General features: G+C 50.3%; 1 protein-coding gene across 1 annotated transcript in view; it reads left to right on the top strand.

Moving 5' to 3' along the window:
- Positions 1–3,618, top strand: part of MUC2 (mucin 2, oligomeric mucus/gel-forming) — a 40,933-nt gene extending 37,315 nt beyond the window's left edge. The window contains 7 exon segments of the mRNA XM_051967100.1: positions 535–575; positions 860–982; positions 1,164–1,259; positions 1,717–1,845; positions 2,336–2,375; positions 2,874–3,000; positions 3,242–3,618. Of these exon segments, the coding sequence (XP_051823060.1) occupies positions 535–575; positions 860–982; positions 1,164–1,259; positions 1,717–1,845; positions 2,336–2,375; positions 2,874–3,000; positions 3,242–3,473 (788 nt within the window). The 3' untranslated portion in view covers positions 3,474–3,618.
- Positions 3,619–21,000: the final 17,382 nt, after the last annotated feature.

The raw sequence follows: 21,000 nt of genomic DNA, 5'->3' as shown, positions 1-21,000 counted from the left end.
GCTGCCCGAGGCCAGGCGGGGTGGGCTCGGCCTCCAGGGAAGGGCCGGGCGGGAGCTGGGGCACCTGGTGGTCCGTGGGGGGCCGTGGCCCCTGTGGGGAGCTGCCCAATGACCCAAGGCTGCAGGGGGCGGCCCGGTGACCCCTCTCCTTCCCCTCTTGTAACAACTGGACTTTTGGGGTATTTCCACACAACGCTCCCTGATACTTGCTGGGCTGGGCTCCCTGCTAGTGACCTGGAGACAAAAACCTGTGAGAGCTTGGCCCTGGGGAGGCAGAGGGGAGGTCCAGGCCAGATGCTCCGGACAGAGGCCTCCGGGCCAGCGGCACCCACTGGGCACTGGTTTGGAGACAAAGGACTGGGAGCTGCCTGAGTCCCAACAGCCCTTCCCAGAACCTGGGGGCAGGTTCTTTCTAGACCTGATTGGGAGGAGTTCTTGGCTACGAGGAGGGGCATGGGGGGCCCATGGGGGGCAGGGGCCCGGAAGCCCGCATTCTGAAGGTGCCCAACGCCTCTTTTCCTTCCTTCTTCCCAGAGGCCAAGGGCGTTTGCGTCCTGGATGGAGCTGAATACAAGGTGAGCTCTGCAGTCTCCCGGAACATGGCGGGGGGGGGCACTGGGAGGGGAGCAGGGCGCGGGGGAGTGGGGCCTGTGAGCTTAGCAGGAGAGGCGAGTTCCCTGGAGCCCCGGCCTTGGCTTGAGTGGGCCAGGTGTGGTTCCAGGTGGGGCCCAGCTTCTGACCGTCCCCCAGCCTCTGGATGGGCCCCGGGCATTCTGCCCCCTCCCAGCCACTCACAGCCCCCTCTCTCTGTCTCTGTCTCCTCCCTCCCTGCCTCCCTCTTTCCTTCTTGCCCTCACAGCCCGGCTCTCCAGTGTACTCCGATAAATGCCAGGAGTGTGTTTGCACAGAGAGGGTCAACTCCTCCACTCAGCTGAACATCATCTCCTGCAACCACGTGCCCTGCAACATCTCCTGCAAGCCCGTGAGTGCCTGCGGGGGAGGGGGGCTGCCCGCCCTGCGGGGCTCTCCTGCCGTGTCCCGGGGCCTTTCTGGGGGAGCAGGCCTGGCCCTGTGCCTCTGCTTGCCCTGGGAGCCTGGACTTAGGGGGGCCCGCGCCAGGCTGGGGGGCCACATCCCCACGCTCTGTGTTGGGCCTTTCCTAGGGCTTTGAACTCGTGAAGGTGCCAGGCCAATGCTGCCCCAAGTGCGAGCAGACCCACTGTGTGATGCACCAGACTGGCAGCCTCATGCTTCTCAAGGTCAGTGTGGACGCCCCGGAACCCGTTGTCGTGGGCTTGGAAAACGGGCGAGGAAAACTCCGAAGTAGAGGGGGATGCTGAGAGACAAAGCTTGGGACAGACTGGATCTCTGCCCTAACCTCCTCTCCTCCCCTCTGCCCGTCCCCCTTTCCCTCCCTTCTATTTCTTCCCTTCCTTTTTCCTCCCATCCCACCCTATCCTCCTCTCCCTTCTCTCCTTTCCTTCTCCCCTGTTTCTCTGTCCCTCTCCTGTCCCTTCTTTGTCCCCTCCCCTTCTTTCCTTCCACCTCCTGTCCCTTCTCTCCCCGGCTCTATATCCCTCCCCTTCCCTCTGTCCCTCCCCCTTTCCCTCCATTTCTCCCATCCCCCCTCCCCTCTCCCCTCCCCCTCCATTTCTCCCATCCCCCCTCCCCCTTTCCTTCTCTCCTCCCTTTTCCTCCCGCTTTCTGCCCGTACAGCCTGGTGAGATGAAGAAGGACCCTCAGGACAACTGCACCATCTATAGCTGTGTGAAGCTCCAGGACCAGTTCATCTCCTCTGTCTCCGAAATCACTTGTCCTGACCTGGACTTGGGCTCCTGCCAGCCTGTGAGTGGCCCCTTCCCCGGGGCTCGCTTTGGCGGGCGGGCAGGAGGGAGGCCGCAGGGAGGCCGCAGGAGCCTCAGCCCAGCTGGGGATGCTCGCGGGAGAATCCCGGCTCGGAGGAGCTGACCCTGCTCTGCTCGGTCTCGCCCTCACTGAACCCTCTCAGAATCTCGGCACCAGAAGGGCCTTGGGGGCCTTGGGCCCAGTCAGCCCCTGCCCCAGAAATGGCCCCGAGGGGCGCCACTAGTCTCGGAGGCCCCTGCGGGCAGGGATGGCTCTAGGAGGAGGACGGTCAGGCTGCCGCCCCCCTGCTCCTGCACTGTCCTCTAGGGTCGAGCAGAATGAGCCTCATTCTTCCTTTACATGCCGTGGCTCCCATGTTCCTTCCCCCCCGGGTAAAGAACCCCTGCCATCCTCTGACTGCTTAAGGCACAGAAATGGGGCCCCTATCCCAGTTCTTTGGAGACTCAGGGAGGGCTTCTCTCTTTCCTAGGGCACAATTAAGCTGATGGATAACGGCTGTTGCAAGACATGTGAGTACCAGCTCCTGTTTGTCTCAAGGAGCCTGCCCCTGCCAGAGTGGCCGGGGGCACAAGGGGGGGCTGAGAGGGGCTCTTGTACCCCTCTATTCCGGAGCCACTTGGAGGAATTGTAGAGAAAGCGATCGGAGGGGACCCGGGACAGGAGGGGACCGGGACTCCATGTCCTTCCTCTGGGGACCAAATGAGTCTCTCACCCTTGGAAGCCACCATCTCCTATTTTATTCCTCCCTCCCTCCTTCTCTCCCTCCCTCCCTCTGTCTCTCCCTTCTTCCCTCCCTGCCTCTCTCCCACAAACATTAAAGGAACTTCCGTGGGCCTAGGCCCCATGTGCAGGGGGCCCGCTTCGGGCCAGGGTTTAGCTGGGGCCGTTCAGAAGCAGGGACCCGGATCTCGGTGCCGGGGAGATGCTGGTGCTCGGGGAGGATGGAGAAGCCACACGTTCCACCTTTCTGAGTGCTCCTCTCTCCTTCCTCCTCCCCTCCCCACAAGGCACGTACCGCAACGAGACCAGGATGCCCTGCTCCACCGTGCCCAGCCGGGAGGTGATTTCTGTGGGGAAATGTAGGAAGGAAATGCTGATCAATCACTGCGCCGGAGCCTGTGGAACGTTTGCCAGGTCAGTGGCGGGACTGCGGATTGGGGGGGGCAGCCTTGGGCCCAGCTGGTGGGCTCCCTCTGTGAGAGCCCTTTGGTGGGGGGGCTTTGGTGGGCCAGGGCTGGCCCGGAGAGGGGGCCACCAGCCCCCTGCCCCCACCCGGGAAGGGAAAGGGACCAGCCTTTGGTCTCCCCCCCTCGGCGTCTCTCCCCCTCGGCGTCTCCCCCCCTCGGCATCTCCCCCCTCGGCGTCTCCCCCCCAGGTACTCGGAAGAGGCGCAGAGCATGGACCACCGCTGCTCCTGCTGCAAGGAGATGAAGACCAGCCGGAGGGTGGTGGACCTGGACTGCGAGGGAGGGGGCTCGCTGGCCCACGAGTTCACCTACATCGAGAGCTGCGGGTGCCAGGACACCGTCTGCGACGTCCCCCTGACGAGGGGCAAGAAGGGCCCCCAGAGCCGCTCGCGCCGGGCCCTGCCGCGGTCCAGGAGCTGAGCGCCGCCCACCCCCGCCCTCTGCCGGCCCCGAATCTCGGGCTCTCTCAGCTGTCCCTTCCACTGCTTACAAGAGATATTTATTTTCTGTGGAGACTGATCTTGTCCAACTCTTTTTACTCTTGATTAATAAAACTGTGCAGAGAGACGGTGTCGGACTCTTTGTGTCGGGGTATCGGGGGCAGGGCCAGGGGTGGCGCGAGCCCAACCACGCTGTCCCCTCTCCCCCAGGGACAGGACGGCCCAGAGCAGCCTCGCCCAGGGCCCCCAAGGCTCCGGGCCGGAATCCTGCCGGGGCTGCACCTTGCTCTGGCTGGTCGTGGGCTCTGTGCTGGCCTGTGGGATCACTCTCCCGTGGCTCCCTAAGGGAAGGGCCCCCCTGCATCCCACGGCCCCCCCTGCATCTCGTGCCCCCCCTGCATCCCACGGCCCCCCCTGCATCTCGTGCCCCCCTGCATCTCACGGCCCCCCCTGCATCTCGTGCCCCCTCTGCATCTCGCGGCCCCCCCTGCATCTCGTGCCCCCCTGCATCTCACGGCCCCCCCTGCATCTCGTGGCCCCCCTGCATCTCGTTCCCCCCCTGCATCTCGCGGCCCCCCCTGCATCTCGTGCCCCCCTGCATCTCGCGGCCCCCCCGCATCTCGTGCCCCCCCGCATCTCGTGCCCCCCTGCATCCCGTGCCCCCCTGCATCTCACGGCCCCCCCTGCATCTCGCGGCCCCCCCTGCATCTCATGTCCCCCCGCATCTCGTGCCCCCTGTATCCTGCGGCTCCTAGCCCAGATGCTCCTGAAATCCTGAGGGGGCCCGTGGCAGAATCCAGCTCCTGAGGAGAGCAGGCACTGGCATCTCGGGGATTCTCTTCCCTCACCCCGGGCTGCCCCCTTGCAGCTCCCCTTTACTCATCTTCCCCCCAAGAACGCCGGCTTTTCCTCCTCACGTGTTCCCAGTAAGTGCTTGCTCAGCGCCCTGGAGCCCTACGGCCCCTCAGCCCTTTGGGGCACCCGTTGAGTGCCAGCTCCTGGACCCCTCCTGTTGAGAGAGAGGCAAAGATGCCAGTCAGATGCAGCGCCCCCCGGGGCATCCCTAAAACGGGCGGCCCGGCGCTGCCCCCTGGTCTGGCCAGGCGCGGGGCCCGGGGTCTCCAGGGTCTCTGGGCAAGGACTCGGTGCCACGCCCCATGCCCGGCCCTCAGGCCGAGGGCACGTTTCCTCGAGGTCGCTATGTCCCCCACATATGGGGAAGACAGGGCCCAAGGGGCTGCGGGGGGACTGGCCGACGTCTGTCCCTTTCACTGTGGGCCTTGGGCGTGGGGTCCTGTGCGGACTCGGCCTCCGGCACGAGGAGCCCCTGCAGCGTCCCCCTGTGCCGGGCTGCTCCCAGCTTTGAGGAGGTGCCTGCCTGTGCCCTCAGCGGGCATCCAAGGGGCTCCACGGGGAAGAAAAGATGTCAGGGCATCCAGGGGAGACACAGACCCTTCTGGACACTCTCAGCGCCTGGTTTTTGTATCTCTTACCCTTGGGGAGGAGCAAGCTCAGGTGACGTCTCCGACCACTCTCTCCTTGGCCCAGGATCTCCCGGCCACCAGGCCTTGGTCCCTGACGGCCAGAGGAGGAGCTTCCTACCTGCTGCCACTAGAGGGCCCTCACCCAGGGCCCAACCCAATTCGGAAAGCACTTATTAAATGCCTACTGTTTGCCAGGCCTGGGGACGCAAAGAGAGGGAGGGCACCGTCCATCCCCCAGGGCTGGGGAGTGGGCAGGAAGGAGCTGCGCCCTTGCCAAGCTTCTCAAAAAACTCTCCTTTGGGGTGGAGGGCAACCCCTCCCGTGGGACCCACCAGCCAGGAGGTCAGAGGCCTTCCGAGTCTTCTCCTGCCCGGAGCCCCCTCTTCTGGAAGGCTGCCCCACCTTCGCCGTGCGCCTCCCGTTGCCCTCTGGGAGAGCTTCACCTTCGAGGCTGTGAATTGGAACCCAAGAAATGAGATGGGGGATGAGGCCGCGGGACCGAGGGAAAGGGGAGGACGCAGGGCAGAGCTGGGCGAGTCAGACCGTCTCCCCCCACCTTTGGGGCAGTGCCCGCTGCGGCTTGGCAGATGCCAGGCAGGTTTGGGGCGGGCGAGGACAAATTCAGCTGCTGGAGAGCAAAGGAGACTTCGTGTAGCCGTGGCAGGGAAAGGCCAAGAAAGATCATGGGGAGAGGAGTCTACAGGATGTTCATATGCGAGGGGCAGAAAGGAGAAGGGAGAGGGAGGGGAGGAGGGAGGGAGGGAGAGAGACATAGACAGAGAGGAGAGGGGAGGAGGGAAGGGAGGAGGGAGGGAGAGATAGGAGAGGGAGGGAGAGAGAGAGAGACAGAGGAGAAGGGAGGAGGGAGGGGAGGAGGGAGGGAAGAAAAGGGAGAGAAAGAGAGAAAATAAGAGACAGAGAAAGAGAGACAGAAACAGAGACAGAGAGATATAAGAGAAAAAGTCCATCCATCTCCTTGACCAGATTCCCATCAGGGCCGGGCAGGCTGGGTAGGCCGGGAGTAGGGTTTTTGGACTGGACGTGATCCCACCTCCCCTGGCCTCCTCTGGCCTCCTCTGGCCCGGCCTCCTCGTCTTCTCCACATGTGCCTTCAGACTCTTGGCTGGCCCCTGCTAACTGCCTCCCCACAAGGTCTTGCCCATCCCTGGTGCAGGAAAGGCTGTCAGAGGCTCCAGGCCTGGCTTGCCCACAGCAGGGGCCTGGGGGGTGTTGGGAAGCCCCCTGGCTCCCTCTCTGAGCTGACCCCAGGGGGGCCTGCCCGGCGGAGCCCTCGTCCGTGGGCATCCTGCTCGCTCCCGTGCCTTCTGCTTTCTAGCCTTCCCGGGGGCAAACACCCACAAATCTCAAAGGCAAACAATGCTGGGCCGGCCCTGGGAGTCCGGGACAGCGGCTGCCCGGGCCCTGTTTGTCCTGTGGAAAAGGGCCGGGCCGAGCAGCTGCAAGGAGCAGAAAGTCCTGGGGCGTGTGCGCCGTGGGTTCCAACCCTGGCAGCCCGTGCTCGGACCCAGAGGGCCTGGGAAGTGGGGGCCGGGCCGGGGGAACACGAGGGCTGCAGGCTCTCCCCCCAAGAAGGAGCCGTTCCTTTTTAGCAGGGACTGGGTCAGTCACCGCCCCCCACTCCATGTCATCGGCCACCCCGACGCCTGCAACACTGGGAGTCCCAGAGCCTCACTCCCTGCAGAGCTTTCCTGGCCATGGCCCGGGAGCCTCCGCCCTCCGGGGCAGAGGGAGCTGCTGCTCCTCAAGCCTTCTGGGTCCCCGGCCAGAGCAGCCCCTTTCACTGCTCCCCATCTCAGCATCAGCCCCCGGCAGTTACTGAGGGCACAAAGGGGGACTGACTTTGGTACCCCCAGTCCTAGCATTAGGCTCTGAATATAAAAGGGCTTAATTAGTGCCTGGTGAAGAAAGAGCAAGTTGTCCCCCTACATCTGTCCAAGCAGCTTCTTGGACGGCCTCTGCTCTGGAGCCAGAGGCAGCCTCCGCTCTGGTGCCACAAATGGCCTCCATTCTAGAGCCATGGTACCACGGACAGCCTCCGCTCTGATGCCATGGACAGCCTCTGTTCTAGAGCTTTAGTGCCATGGACAGCCTCCGTTCTAGAGCTATAGTGCCATGGACAGCCTCCGCTCTGGTGCCACGGACAGCCTCCGTTCTAGAGCTATAGTGCCATGGACAGCCTCTGTTCTAGAGCTATAGTGCCATGGACAGCCTCCGTTCTAGAGCTATAGTGCCATGGACAGCCTCCGCTCTGGTACCATGGACAGCCTCCGTTCTAGAGCTATAGTGCCATGGACAGCCTCCGCTCTGGTGCCACGGACAGCCTCCGTTCTAGAGCCATAGTGCCATGGACAGCCTCCGCTCTGCTGCCACAGACGGCCTCTGCTCTATAGGGTCTGGGCTATCACAGGACAGTCCTGACTGTCCATCATCTGGTCTGGGCAGAGAAAAGACAAAGCAAGCCTGGGCGCAGGAAGGTGAGATCAGAAGCAGGGGAGAGGCTGCTCTTCTGGGAAGCAGAAGCAGTTGCTTATTCTCTGCAGGAGGGGAGGGCAGGGCTGGGGGGGGTGATCCCCTGGGAAAAGTTCCCTGAATGGGGCGGGGTCTCAGGACAACGGGAGGAGCCACATTTCTCATTGCGGCCCTCGGCCCGCAGGTGCCCCCTGACCCTCCCTCTGCCCACATAAGCCAGGAGGAAGGTTCCACGGAGTGGGCGAGGCTGAGGGGGCTCCCACAGGGTTGGGGGGGATACGGGGCTTCTGGTTTGGGTGGGTTTTGTCAGTCCCCGAGGCCTTCCTGGCAATAACAGCAGCATCAGCTAGCACGGGATGGGCCCCTTCTGGTTCTCAGTTGGGGACTTGCCCTTATTGCCCCCATTTTTTTTTTAACAACTGATTGATGTTAAGTGACTGGGCCAAGATCACACTTGCAGCTTGAGGCAGGACTGGAACTCGGCACCGACTCCAAGGGCCCACCCCCTGGGTCTGCACCCCCATGTCTGTATTTCCTCCTGACTCTGCACTCAGAAACCTCTCCTATGGGGAGAGAGGAAGCAGTAAATGGCCTTTTTTATCCCAGGAAGCCAGGGACCTGGGGCTTCCCTTGTCTAAATGTGCGAGCTCAGAGGCTGGGCTGCCAGAGCCGGCCCTTCCCCTGGCAGCCGGACCCGGGGCCTTTCCCCCTGTTGTTAAGCCTTCCTGGAATCCTGCTTCAGGGCTTAATCACACAACAATGGGGATTAGGGCAGGGACCTGGTGACAAACACTCGGCCCCCTGGGAATGCACAGGTGGCCTCTGGGAGGAGCTCCCAGGTGGGAGCCGCTGGCCCTGTCCCTTGTGACAACGATGAGGGCTTGTAATCCCCCCACTTTCGGGGCCAGCCTGGCAGGAAGGCTGGGCGAGAGCCGTTGGCTCCCAGGGTCCAAAGCATGGCTGACGAGGTGGAAGAACTGGAATGGGGAGGGGAGGGTGGGGGCATCCCACCCTGGGAGGGCCGGTCCCCCAGCACAGAACAGACAGGGCCCCAGACCCAGGCCTTTGGAGCAGGTGGGCCCAGAAGAATGGCAGAGCCCTGGTCACTGAATCTGTGGCCTCCATCCCAGGCCGGGGGGTAGGTCCGGGGGCTGTACAGATTGAGGGGGTTCGGGGCTGCCAGGACAGACAGACCTGTCACCAGGGAAGGAGAGGGGGGACCTGGAGAGGGAGGCCCCCTGAGCCCGGACGGAACCTCAGAGGGGAGGGAGGAGGAGTAATAGGAAGCTCTGAGCCCACGACAGGAATTGCAGAGTCGGGGCAGTCTTTGGCCAAGGAGACCAGGACCATCAGGCTCCCACGTGTATTGGGCACTGTGCGAGGCGCCAGGGACACGCACAGAGCCAGTGTGGTGGCCCCTGCTCTCAAGAGGCTGGCATCCTGAGGAAGGGGAGGCCTGAGGGCCGGGGGTCCGGGTTCCGCAGGAGAGCCAGGGAGCCCCAGTGGGGGCTGCCTGGGAGCCGAACCTTCAGGAGATCTCATGGCTATTTGAATTCTCCTTCATATTGCTGCTGTTCGGTGAAGGGAGACCTAAAAGGCAAGCCCCCGGCACCGATCCCTCTGCTTGGGTGCAGAGGAGCCGCCGTCTTCGGGGCAGTGGCGCCCTTCGTGGACAGGCCCCCAGGGGGTTGGCTCCTGAATCAGAAGCGTACTCCCCCCACCCTTTTAAGCAGAAGTGGGGGGCTGGATGGCAGAAACGGAACCCCTCCTGATGTTGAACTGCGTTCATATTGTAGCTAGTTTTGCCAAACTCTATTTTTCCCAATCTTCTTAAAAATCAAAAATGAATAGCAAGCTGTGCACGGTAAATTTTCAGTTTCACATGCAATCATTTTTTGTTGTACTACAATGTTAAGGAAATGCTTGGGGTTTTTCCCATAAATTAAAAAAAAAGTTAAAAAACATGGAATGGTTCTCTGGGACAGTTGGGAAGTTTAAGTGATTACAAAGCAGCGCTTTTTAAAAAGCAGAGCAGCTAATAATTTCTTGATTCCTTTAACAGTAACTTTTCTTCCAACACTAAGAAATCAGCGAGAGAATATTCTGTTATGGATCTGATTCTCATGAAGATCGAGGACTTCGCTGCTGGTACAGAAATGATGTGGAAACAGCTGTTACACTTTGAAGTTCATGAGAAGAAATTGTGCACAATATGACACATGGCCCAGATCTGGGAAGGGCAGATTTTAATGGGTTCATAGAAAGGATGAAAATCCTACAGGGGAGATCAGTTGAGGTAAGATGAAGAGCTCCTGAAATCACCTTCTGAGGGCTCAAATAGAAACAACTTTGAGAAGGAGGAAATAGGGAAGTTGTCTACGATTAGTGTAGTTTATTAAGTACTTCCTTTGTGCAGAGCAATTTCCTGAGTGACAACAAGACCAAAAATTAAAAGCAAAACACTGCTGTTGTGTCATTTTCGCTCATGTTTGATTCTTTGTGACCCCATTCGGGATTCTCGGCAAAGCTACTGGAGTGTTGGCCATTTCCTTCTTCTGTTCAGTTTATACATGAAGAAACTAAGGCAAACAGGATTAAATGCCATCCAGCCAGGAAGCATCTGAGGTCAGATTTGAACTCAGGACAGTGAGTCTTCCTGGCTCCAGGCTTAGCCCTCTGTCCACTATGGCACTATCTGGTCTCCCTTCCCCCCAGTTACCTTCTAATAAAGTCCTGAGAGTTGATGTCAGTCTGCCAATAAACCAAGAGAGAGAAAAAAGGAGAAAACGAGTGTGGATTATCACCAGACTCCCCGCAGCCAGCCCACAGACTAGCATCAGACCAACCACACTTCCAGTTTTCTGATGTCTCCCCTTAAGAATAGGAGAACATAAATTTAAGAGTGAGAGATTTTCTTTTAATTATAGCTCTTTATTTTCACATGAATAACTTGCAACATTCACCCCTACAAAACCCTATGTTCTAATTTCCCCCCTCCCTTCCTCCCACCTTTCCCCAAGCTGGCAAGTGTCTAATATTTGTTAAACATGTGCAATTCCTCTATATTATTTCTACAAATATCACGCTGCACAAGAAAAATCAGATGAAGATGGGGAAAAATGAGAAGGAAAACAAATTGAAAGCAAACGACAACAAAAAGAGTGAAAATGCTATGTTGTGATCCACATTTAGCTTCCGCAATCCTCTCTCTTCATCACAAGATCATTGGAAGTGGCTGAATCAGCTCATTGTTGAAGAGAGCCACGTCCCTCAGAATTGCTCATTGGATAGTCTTGCTGTTGCCGTGTACAATGATCTGGTTCTGCTCATTTCCCTCAGCATCAGTTCCTGCCAGTCTCTCCAGGTCTCTCTGAAATCGTCCCTCTGGTCGTTTCTTACAGAACAACAATATTCCATAACATTCATATACCACAATTTATGCAGCCATTCTCCAGCTGATGGGCATCTACTCAGCTTCCAGTTCCTTGCTGCCACAAACATTTTTGTACTTGTGGGTCCCTTTCCCTCTTTTAAGATCTCTTTGGGATACAAGCCTAGTAGTGACACTGCTGGGTCAAAGATACACTTTGAGAGCCCTTTGGGCAGAGTTTAAAATTGGTCTCCAGATGGTCGAATCAGTTCATAACTTCACCAACAATGTATTAATATGGGAGAGGTTTTAGTGTTCCTCTAGCCCGGTCCCTTCATTTTACAAAGGAGGAAACTGAGACCTGGGAAAAGTAGCAGTCTCACTGTCCTTGACAATGGCTAGTTCTGTCCTCTTGGGCTAAATAAAATGAGACTGATCACTCCTTTACTTGACAATCTCTAGGGTTCATTTCTGCTTTTGGTGGTTGTTAATAACTTTTCAATTTTTCAGTTGTGATTTGGGCAACTGAAGGTGCAAAGAGGCAGATTGAGGGCTGGAGACCGGGAAGGAGCCTGCCTTAGGAGATGCCCATTGGATCCCCTTCCCTTGTGACCTTCAAGCAGAAACCGCAGGACCACTCATTGGTCCTTCATGTACTGGGGTTCTAGGACTAGACAAAAATATGTCTCTCAGATGATCACATCTGGCAGGAACAAAGTAGCTGTGTTTTCAGCTCTCTTTCTTTTTTCTGAGCCCCAGGAGACTGTGCTTATATCCTTCAGTAAACCCCATTAGGCTGTGTAAGATCGTGTGGAAGTTACCTTTTCACTCCTCTCTCGTTGGCAGACATTCTATAACCATCCACATAGAGAGCATTTACTGTTAAATGGTAGAAAACAAACAGAAGAAAGCAAAAAACCTTTCTAGACTTGGAAAATTAGTCCTATGAGCTTAGAACACATGCTGTGTTAGGGCTTGTTGAAAACACTGAGGCTATTTAGTCTGAAGAAATTGTGAATATGTGTGGGAAAGGGGACAGAACATGATAGATGAAAGAAATATTTGAAGTGCAGTCATGTCGGAGACATTATGTTTGGTTCCAGAGGGATTGGAACTGAGGATAGATACTGAGAGAAGTAGATTTCAGTCCCTGCGATTCCATGATTCTTCAGGCAGACCAGATTTGAGTCTCATCCTACAAAGTGTGACCAGCACCCACAGGGTCAAATTTACCTCCATGTCTTAGGATCTATGTCCATGACAACCTACGAAATAAATGCCAAATGGCCGTTGATCCTTTCTCCTTCAGTGATGGTGGTAGAAAAGGGGTGAAAGATGTCATGCAGCTCTTAGAATACTTTAAACTACTGATGTTTTTTATCTGTGAGGTCCTTGTTCAATTACCAGTGACAGAATATCCTACTAAAGAACTGAATCATAGCAAAGCTGAATTTTTGAACATCAATGAGACACCAGATTTTCTTTTCAATGAAAATAATTTTACTTCCAATCTTGAAATTATCCCAGTGAAGCAAATCAGAAGGTATAGAGAGGCTTCAGTTAAAAAGGAAGATGTCTCCCAGGTCCTTTTTGGCAAAACTGGATGTTGTACAACATCCAAAGCATTTTCATGGGATATTTGGTGACTTCATCTGCAGAACTCATGATGAAAATACATCAAAAGTCCACCAGGAAGATAAAGCCATCTTATTGCCAAATTACTGGAGAGAATGAAAAAAAACATTCTGTATGAAGGACTCCAAAAGAAATTCAAACATTCTTGAAAACTAACAACATGAAAAAACATCTTAGAAAGTACTGCTTAGGTCCAAGAAATCAAGGAAGCCAGCGACTTGGAGGCTGTTGATGGGGGAGCCATTTGGTACCACTGACTCAGAGCAAAGACAGAGCTTAATGCCAAGTTAGAAGATTAAAATGGAGAAATAGGGTGTGCAATGAAACAATTCAAATCTGATCTATTTACATAAGTTATTGATGTCAGAAGTAGTCAAAGGACCAAAGAACCAATTATCTTCATTTCCGAAGGATGTTTAACAGATATAAATATGTTGGCATAACAAGGAGACCAAAAGGACCGAGAAGCCGCCTGAGTCAGCAATACCTCTTCTCTTTGCCAAGGGGAAAGATAGGGCAGCCAAGGGCAGGACTGCTTTAGGATATAATCTTGCTTGGGAAATCTCTTAGAGCGATAGAAAATAATTCACTTCCATTCCGTTCCACAATCATTCTTTTAGTGCCTACTCTGCGCAAGGCATGTTGGGAATGGCGGGAACACAAAGATGAGACAAAGTTCCTTCCCCTGAAAATCTTCTGTGAAAGAGGGAAGAATTGAATATGCAAGAGATAAGTAAATGCAGAGTAATTTGATTGAATGAGGGCAGAATCAGGCAAAGCTTTCTGTATGGAGCAGCACATGAACTGAGACTCAAAAGAAGACAAGGCTTTTGGGGATGGAGTGAAGTCCAGGCTTGTGCAAGAACACCAAGATGGAAGAGTCTGAGGAAGAGCTTCCTGGCCAGTTTGCATGGGCCATCAAGCCTATGGAGAAGGGCAATCATGTGCAGGGCACTCCAAGACTGGAAAGGTTGGCTAGAATCACATTGTAACGGGAATTGAAGCTCTTGAATAAGGAGTTAGAATTTTATCCCAGCACCAATAAAGTGCCAGTGAAGAGTTTTAAGTGGGGAGACTTGTATTTTAAACACTTATTTTGCCCCTTGTGTAAAGGATGGAACGAAGAGAGGGGGAAACTGGGAAAAGGACGTCCATTTTTATAATGGCTAAAGACAGATGTGATGACTTAAGATGTAGCATGGTGAAAAGACTCGAGGCACAGGATTTGAGTTCAAATTCTACCTTGGGTGCTTATTATTTGTGGACCCCATTGCCTCCCTGTACCCCAGCTTCCTCTTCTGTGAAATACAGTGGTTGAGTTAGATGGCCTCTGAAATGTTTTCCAATTCTAGAGCCATGATCCCATGACACTGGAATGGGGTGAGGGAGAAGAAGGGCAGGCAAGATGCTGCAGAGATAGAATTGATCAAGCCCACCATTCACTGGGCTTTAAGGAGGGGAGGTAGGGGAGAGGGGAATGAGGGAGAGAGAAGGGATGAGCAGGATTCCAAGGGAGTGAACTGGGGTGAATGGAGAGTTGTCAGTGGCTTAGCAGAAATAGGCAAGCTTGGAGGAGGGGAAGAGCACGAGCTCGTGTTAGATGTGAGGAGCTGAGACATCAGAAATATCCAGTTGTTCAGTGGGGATGCTAGACTGGAGTTCAGGAGAAATATTAGAGTTGGATATATGAATGATACAGGTCAAGTTAGAGGAGAGGGGAGAAGAGAATAAAAAATGGAGAGGGAAAAGGGGAGAGGAAGAAAGAGGGAGAAAGGAGAAGAGGGTAGAGGAGAGAAAAGAAAGGGAGAAGGGAGTCAATAAACATTTGAGTGCTTACTCTGTGCCAGGCACTATGCTAAGTGTTAGGGATGCAAAAAGAAGCAAAAGACAGCCTTTACCTTCTAAGAGTTCATAAGGAGAAAGAAGGAGGAGACAGAAAGATGAGGGAGCTGCTGAAATGGTGTTAAGAGAGTTAAGAGAAGAAGGCATAGAGCAGATCTTGGGGGATATACATGTTTAATGAGTGGAAGACAGGCTATGATTCAGCAAAGGAGACTGAAGAAGAGCAGGAGAGAGGGTCATGGAAGCTGAGGGAGGAAGGCATATGAAAGAGTAGGTGGTTGACAGTGTAAAAGCTGCAGAAAAAGTTTTTTCCCCAAGAGTATTGTGAATGAGAAAAGGCCATCAGATTTAACAATTAAGAGATCACTGATAACATGAGAGAGAGCAGTTTCAGGTGAATGGTCAGGTCAGAAGCCAGATTACAAGGGTTTAAGAGGCAAGGGGTAGCTTGGAATAGGGCACAGAGGATTGACCACCAGCCGCCTGTCTTCCCTGGTCATTGCCATGTGACCAATTAACAATTTTGTGCCACAAAATTCCTGGATGACATCTTTGACTCTTGTTCCTTGCAGTTCCTTGTTGCTAATATGATAGTTTGATCACACCTTTTGTGTGCCTCCTCATTACATAGCTTCTCATTATTCATCTCTGAATTTCCATATTGTTATACTCTATGTCTCAAAGCCATGCAGTAATCACAGGACAATGATTTTGTTAAAAATACAGGTCTGTTGTTAAAAATACAACTCCCAGGTCTGGGAGCTAAGATGATGAAGGCAAGGTGGGATAAGTTAAGTCAATGTAATAAAGATGACAATACTACCTAAATTAACTTACTTGTTCAGCGTCATACCAACCAAAATATCAAAAATTATTTTATAGAGCTAGAAAAAATCATAATAAAATTTATCTGGAAGAACAAAAGATCAAGAATATCAAGGAAATTAATGTAACCAAATGTGAAGGAAGGTGACCAAGCCACATCAGATCTTTAACTGAATTATAAAGTGGCCATCATCAAAACTATTTGGTACTAAGAAATAGAGTGGTAGATCAGTGCACTAGATTAGATACATAAGAGTCAGTAGAAAATGACCATAGTAATCCAATATTTGATAAACTCAAAGAGCCCAACTTTTGGGACAAGAACTCACTATTTAGCAAAAACTGCTGGGAAAGCTGGAAAATGGAAATTAGGTATAGATTAAAATCTTACATAGTCTACCAAGATAAACTCAAAATGGGTATATGAATTAAGCATAAAGAATGATACCATAAAATGAGTATGGCAGAAACTAGGCATTGACCCACACTTAACATCATACACCAAGATAAGTTCAAAATGGGTTCATGATCTAGGCATAAAGAATATTATAAACAAATTAGAAGAACATAGGATGGTTTGCCTCTCGGACCTGTGGAGGAGGAAGGAATTTGTGACCAAAGAAGGTTTAGAGAGCATTATTGATCACAAAATAGAAAATTTTGATTATATCAAATTGCAAAGCTTTTGTACAAACAAAACGAATGCAGACAAGATTAGAAGGGAAACAATAAACTGGGAAAACATCTTTTATAGTTAAAGGTTCTGATAAAGGCCTCATTTTTCAAAATATAGAGAGAATTGACTCCAATTTATAAGAAATCAAACCATTCTCCAATTGATAAATGGTCAAAGGATATGAACAGACAATTTTCAGATGAAGAAATTGAAACTATTTCTAGCCATATGAAAAGATGCTCCAAGTCATTATTAATCAGAAAAATGCAAATTAAAACAACTCTGAGATACCACCACATACCTCTCAGATTGGCTAGGATGACAGGGAAAGATAATGGTGAATGTTGGAGGGGATGTGGGATACTGGTACATTGTTGGTGGAATTGTGAATATATCCAGCCATTCTGGAGAACGAGTTGGAACTATGCTCAAAAAGTTATCAAACTATGCATACCCTTTGACTCAGCAGTGTTTCTATTGAGCTTATATCCCAAAGTGATTTTAAAGAAGGGAAAAGAACCTGTATGTGTAAAAATGTTTGTGGCAGGTCTCTTTGTAGTGACTAGAAACTGAGTGGATGCCCATCATTTGGAGAATGGCTGAATAAATTGTGGTATATGAATATTATGAAATATTATTGTTTTGTAAGAAATGACCAACAGGATGATTTCAGAAAGACCTGGAGAAACTTACTTGGACTGATGCTGAATGAAATGAGCAGGACCAGGAGATCATTATATACTTAAAAAAAATACTATATGATGATCAATTCTGAGGGACATGGCTCTCTTCAACAATGAGATGAACCAAATCAGTTCCATTTGTACAATAATGAATAGAACCAGCTACACCTAGTGAAAGAACTCTGGAAAATGAGTGTGAATCACTACAAAGCATTTCCAATCCCTCTGTTTTTGTCCGCTTACATTTTTGATTTCCTTCACAGATTAATTGCATATTATTTCAAAGTCCAAATAACTGTATGGACTGTATACATATGTTGTATTTAACATCTACTTTAACATATTTAACATGTATTGGTCTACCTGTCATCTGGGGGAGAGAGTGGGGGGAAGGAGGGGAAAAATTGGAACAAAAGGTTTTGCAAGGGTCAATGCTGAAAAATTACCTATGCATATATCTTGTAAATAAAAAGCTATAAAAAAGAATAATACCAAAAGAAAACTAGGAGAGCAAGGAATAGTTTATCTTTAGCTCTATGAAGAAGGGAAGAATTTATGACAAAAGAAGAAAAAAAAGATATTATTAGATTTTAAAAAGACAATTTTGATTATATTAAATTTAAAAGTTTTACACAAACAAAATCAATACAATCAAGATTGAAAGGGAAACAGAAAGCTAGGAAACCATTTTTAGAGCCAGTGTGTCTGATAAAGGCCTCATTTCTCAAACATGTGGGGAAATCAGATTTATAAAAATTTATAAGAATAGAAGTCATTCCCTAATGCATAAATGGTCAAAAGATGTGAACAGACAGTTTTCAGAAGAAGAAATCAACATTATCTATAATCATATGAAGATATTCTAAATCATGATTGATTTGAGAAATGCAAATTGAGAGATTGACTATCCATTAGATAATAACTAAACAAGTTGTGGTATATGATTGTAATGGGATATTATTGTATTTTAAGAAATGATGAGCAGGCTGATTTCAGAAAAACCTGGAAAGACTTATATGAACTGATGCAAAGTGAATTGAATATTGTACACAAGTAACAGCAGTACTATATAGTGATCAATTGTGAATGACTTAGCTATTCTCAGAAACACAAAGATCCAAGACAATTCCAAAGAACTCATAATGAAAAAAAGCAATCCACGTCCAGAGAAAGAATTGATGGAGTCTGAATGCTGATTCTGGTTGTTCCTTCCTTTCACTATGACCAGTTAATCTTTTTTGATGATATACTTTTCTGATGTTGCCCTCCACATCACCTCTCATGCACAATTTTTGGCAAAGTGTTGAAGAAGTACAAGTGGGAAAATAAGTTTTCAAAAAACTTCCCAAGAGACATGACTAGGGAAAAATCCTACCAAGGGTATCTGAGAATGAAACCAAGGAGAGGAAAACATGAGTAAGGGAAAGCTCAGTCAAGGATTGTGGCCTGCCTTCTTTCTATCCCTCTCTGTTCTCCTAGTCTATAACCCTTACTTTGTGCCCCCACACTCCAGCTGCTTCAGGCAGATGATAGAGCTAATTAAAGGGTAGGATTTAGTGAGGTATGACTGATGAAGAACAAGACAGCAAGAGGTTTAAGATCAGGGGAGAGAAGGGAAGCCTTGACTCATTATCAGAAGATAAGCCCAGATCAAGGTTACTATATGTGTCCTCCCATTCCCAGGACCTTGCACTGGGTAAGTGCCTGATATGGCAAGTGCTCAATAAACGTTGGATGAATTCAACAGAAGTCTTTTGTTCTGAGCTTAGTGGTTATCTTCTATTTAATAGCCCTGCTTTGTGTACTGTGAAAAGGAGATTTAATGGGTATCAGCTCATATCTTTCTTAGTCAAACCAAGCAATAACTCTGTTGAAAGTATTCTCGCCTTAACCAAAAGAGTGGCTTTTCTTCTCCAGATAAATAATCCCAATTGCTCTAGCCTTCTGCAATCAACCCTGAAATCATTCCTATCCTCTCAGTCCTGTCCTAACCATCAAGTTTGTCCCATGGCTTCTCCAGTAATCAAGAAAATTCAGCTGTCTAGCCATGCTCCTGATCATGGGTCACCTGTGGAAAGTTCTATTTCCCATGCCCACTTTCAGGGATGCCAGTTTTGCTTAGGACCCAGCAAAGAAGCAGCTGAAATGGTGGGATGGATGAGGAGGCAGACCCCATGTGGGCAGCTAGATGACACAGTGGATAGAATCAGGTAAATTTTAATTCAAATCTGGCATCAGGCACTATCTGTGTTTTCCTGGGCAAGTCATCCTGTTTGCTTCAGTTTCCTCCTCTGTAAAATAAGGATAATGATAGTGCCTATGTTCCATCCATGGTTGCTGTGAGAATTAAATGAAATAATTGCAAAGCTCTTAGCACAGTGCCTGATATATATATATATATACTAGTTATTATTATTATTTCTACAGTCACAAATAGGAGGAGGAACTCACTCAAGGAACCTTTCTTTAAGAAGTTCCAAACAACACCCGATTTTGTTCTTGTCACTCTGTTCACCTGAGAATGGTCATGATTTTCTATCAAAGTAGGTCCTACCAATGTCAGGATTCTGATCAAATACTGACACTATCAAAGTTGAGTCAAATGAAGCTGCCATCATGAATGTGAGACCCTTTTAGAGTTATCAGGTGATTTTGATTAGCTTACTGTGTGAGCTGGGGAATCCACTGAATTCCTTTTGACTTGAGATATGTGGTTTTGATTTTGAGACTCTGAATCTATAGCCCTAACCTTGGGGGACTGTCTGTCCCAGTCCTGTATTACTGTTCTTCACCACCTTGTTGTCCAAGAATATCTGCAGGCTACACAGCACCAGAATATCACTTGTAAAAACCCACTATTCCCTGCTGATATGGTCTCAATAAAATGCCTTTGATTCAAGTATAGATGACCCCTAGAGAGCTTAGTATAATTGGGAATTATCATCTTCAATCTTTCAGGCTCCCAGTCTTACTTCCTCCATATCCACTTCTGCAGCTTCTCCGGTAAATTTCACCTCTGCAGCATTTCTGGTCGATTTCACCTCTGTAGCATCTCTCTTCTATTCCCTCCCTATGACATTTCTGATTCAGGTCACTTGTGCAGCATCTCTGGTCTGTTTCACTTCTGCAGTGTCTCTGGATGATTTCAACTTTGCAACTTCTCTGGTCAATTTCACCTCTATAGTATTTCTGGTCAGTTTTACCTCTGCAGCTTCTCTGATTAATTTCACCTCTGCAGCATTTCTGGTCTTTTACCTCTGCAACTTCTCTGGTCGATTTCACCTCTGCAGCATCTCTCAAATCTGTCCCCTCCTCTATTCTGACACTGCTCCCACCCTGATGTAGGCTCTCATCACCTCACAATGTAACCTATTTCAATGGCTTTTTCATTGGTCTCTCTGCCTGAGTGATTTATTCGGAAGTGCAGATCTGACTTTGTCAGTCCCTCATTCAATCAACGTCTGTGATCCCTATGACCTTCATGATCACATATAAAGTCTCCTGGTGTTCAAACCCTTTCATAACTAACTTCGTTGCATGTGCTCTGTATCAGAAAAGGTAGCAGTAAACTGAAGGATTACAGGAGTCTCTGGAAACAATGATTCTGAAACATCTAGTTCTTCTATAGTTCCAGGCCATGCCATTCAACCCAGCTAACAAGGATGCAAAGCAGGTTATTTTGGCCTCTGATATTCCTCCATCTGGGGAAACATTTGCTCAAGTCTGACTAGGGCCACAGAATCATTACATAAGATGTGCCACCGGAGGCTGTAAAGTTGAAAACCAGGTGTGTGTATTGGAGAAGGGGAGAGGAAATATGGCAAGGCTGGGAAGCAGGCAGTGGGCAGCCTTTAAGCCATAGCCTGGTGGAGTTGGGAAACTGAGCTAATTATCAGAACACCACCCACCTTGGCAACTGCTTTCTATCCGGTTCCCATCGGAAGGGCATCCAAACATTGACCTGATATTGAGATTTAGGAACAATGAGTAAGACGTCTTTGGGAAATTCTGAGTTCTGAGTCACCCTAAATCAATAGGTGCTCAAGCCAGCAACCACATTTTCCAAGGCATCTTGGAATCTTTTGCTTCCAGGGAATAGGGTATCATTGAGATGCCTGGATTTTCATACAGCTTCCATACATGGGCTACTATCCTTCTTCTGTCCCTTGCTCCAATTTTGTCTTTCCCCTGTCAATGTATCACCTGATATCTCTCCTTAATATCTCAGACAAACTTGAAAAATCTGTTTACGTTTGCTTTCTCTACTTCTGTTTCTCTCACTCATTCTTCAACCCTTTGTTATATAGCATCTGACCTTCCCATGCAGCTATCATTGTCTTCTTCAGTGTTGCCAGTGATCTAATTGCTGAATCCGATAGTCTTTCTCTGTCTTCAGCCTTCTGAACCTATGTGCTGCATTCAACACTCTTGGTCACTCTCTTGTCCTCCACAATCACTCTTTGTGTGGTTTTCTGGACAATGCTGTATTCTAGTCTGAATAT

Source organism: Antechinus flavipes, chromosome 6 (genome assembly GCF_016432865.1).
Source record: "Antechinus flavipes isolate AdamAnt ecotype Samford, QLD, Australia chromosome 6, AdamAnt_v2, whole genome shotgun sequence".
Lineage (NCBI taxonomy): Eukaryota > Metazoa > Chordata > Mammalia > Dasyuromorphia > Dasyuridae > Antechinus > Antechinus flavipes.
The sequence above is the reverse complement of the archived record's forward strand: the minus strand, read 5'-3'. Positions and strand labels throughout refer to the sequence as shown.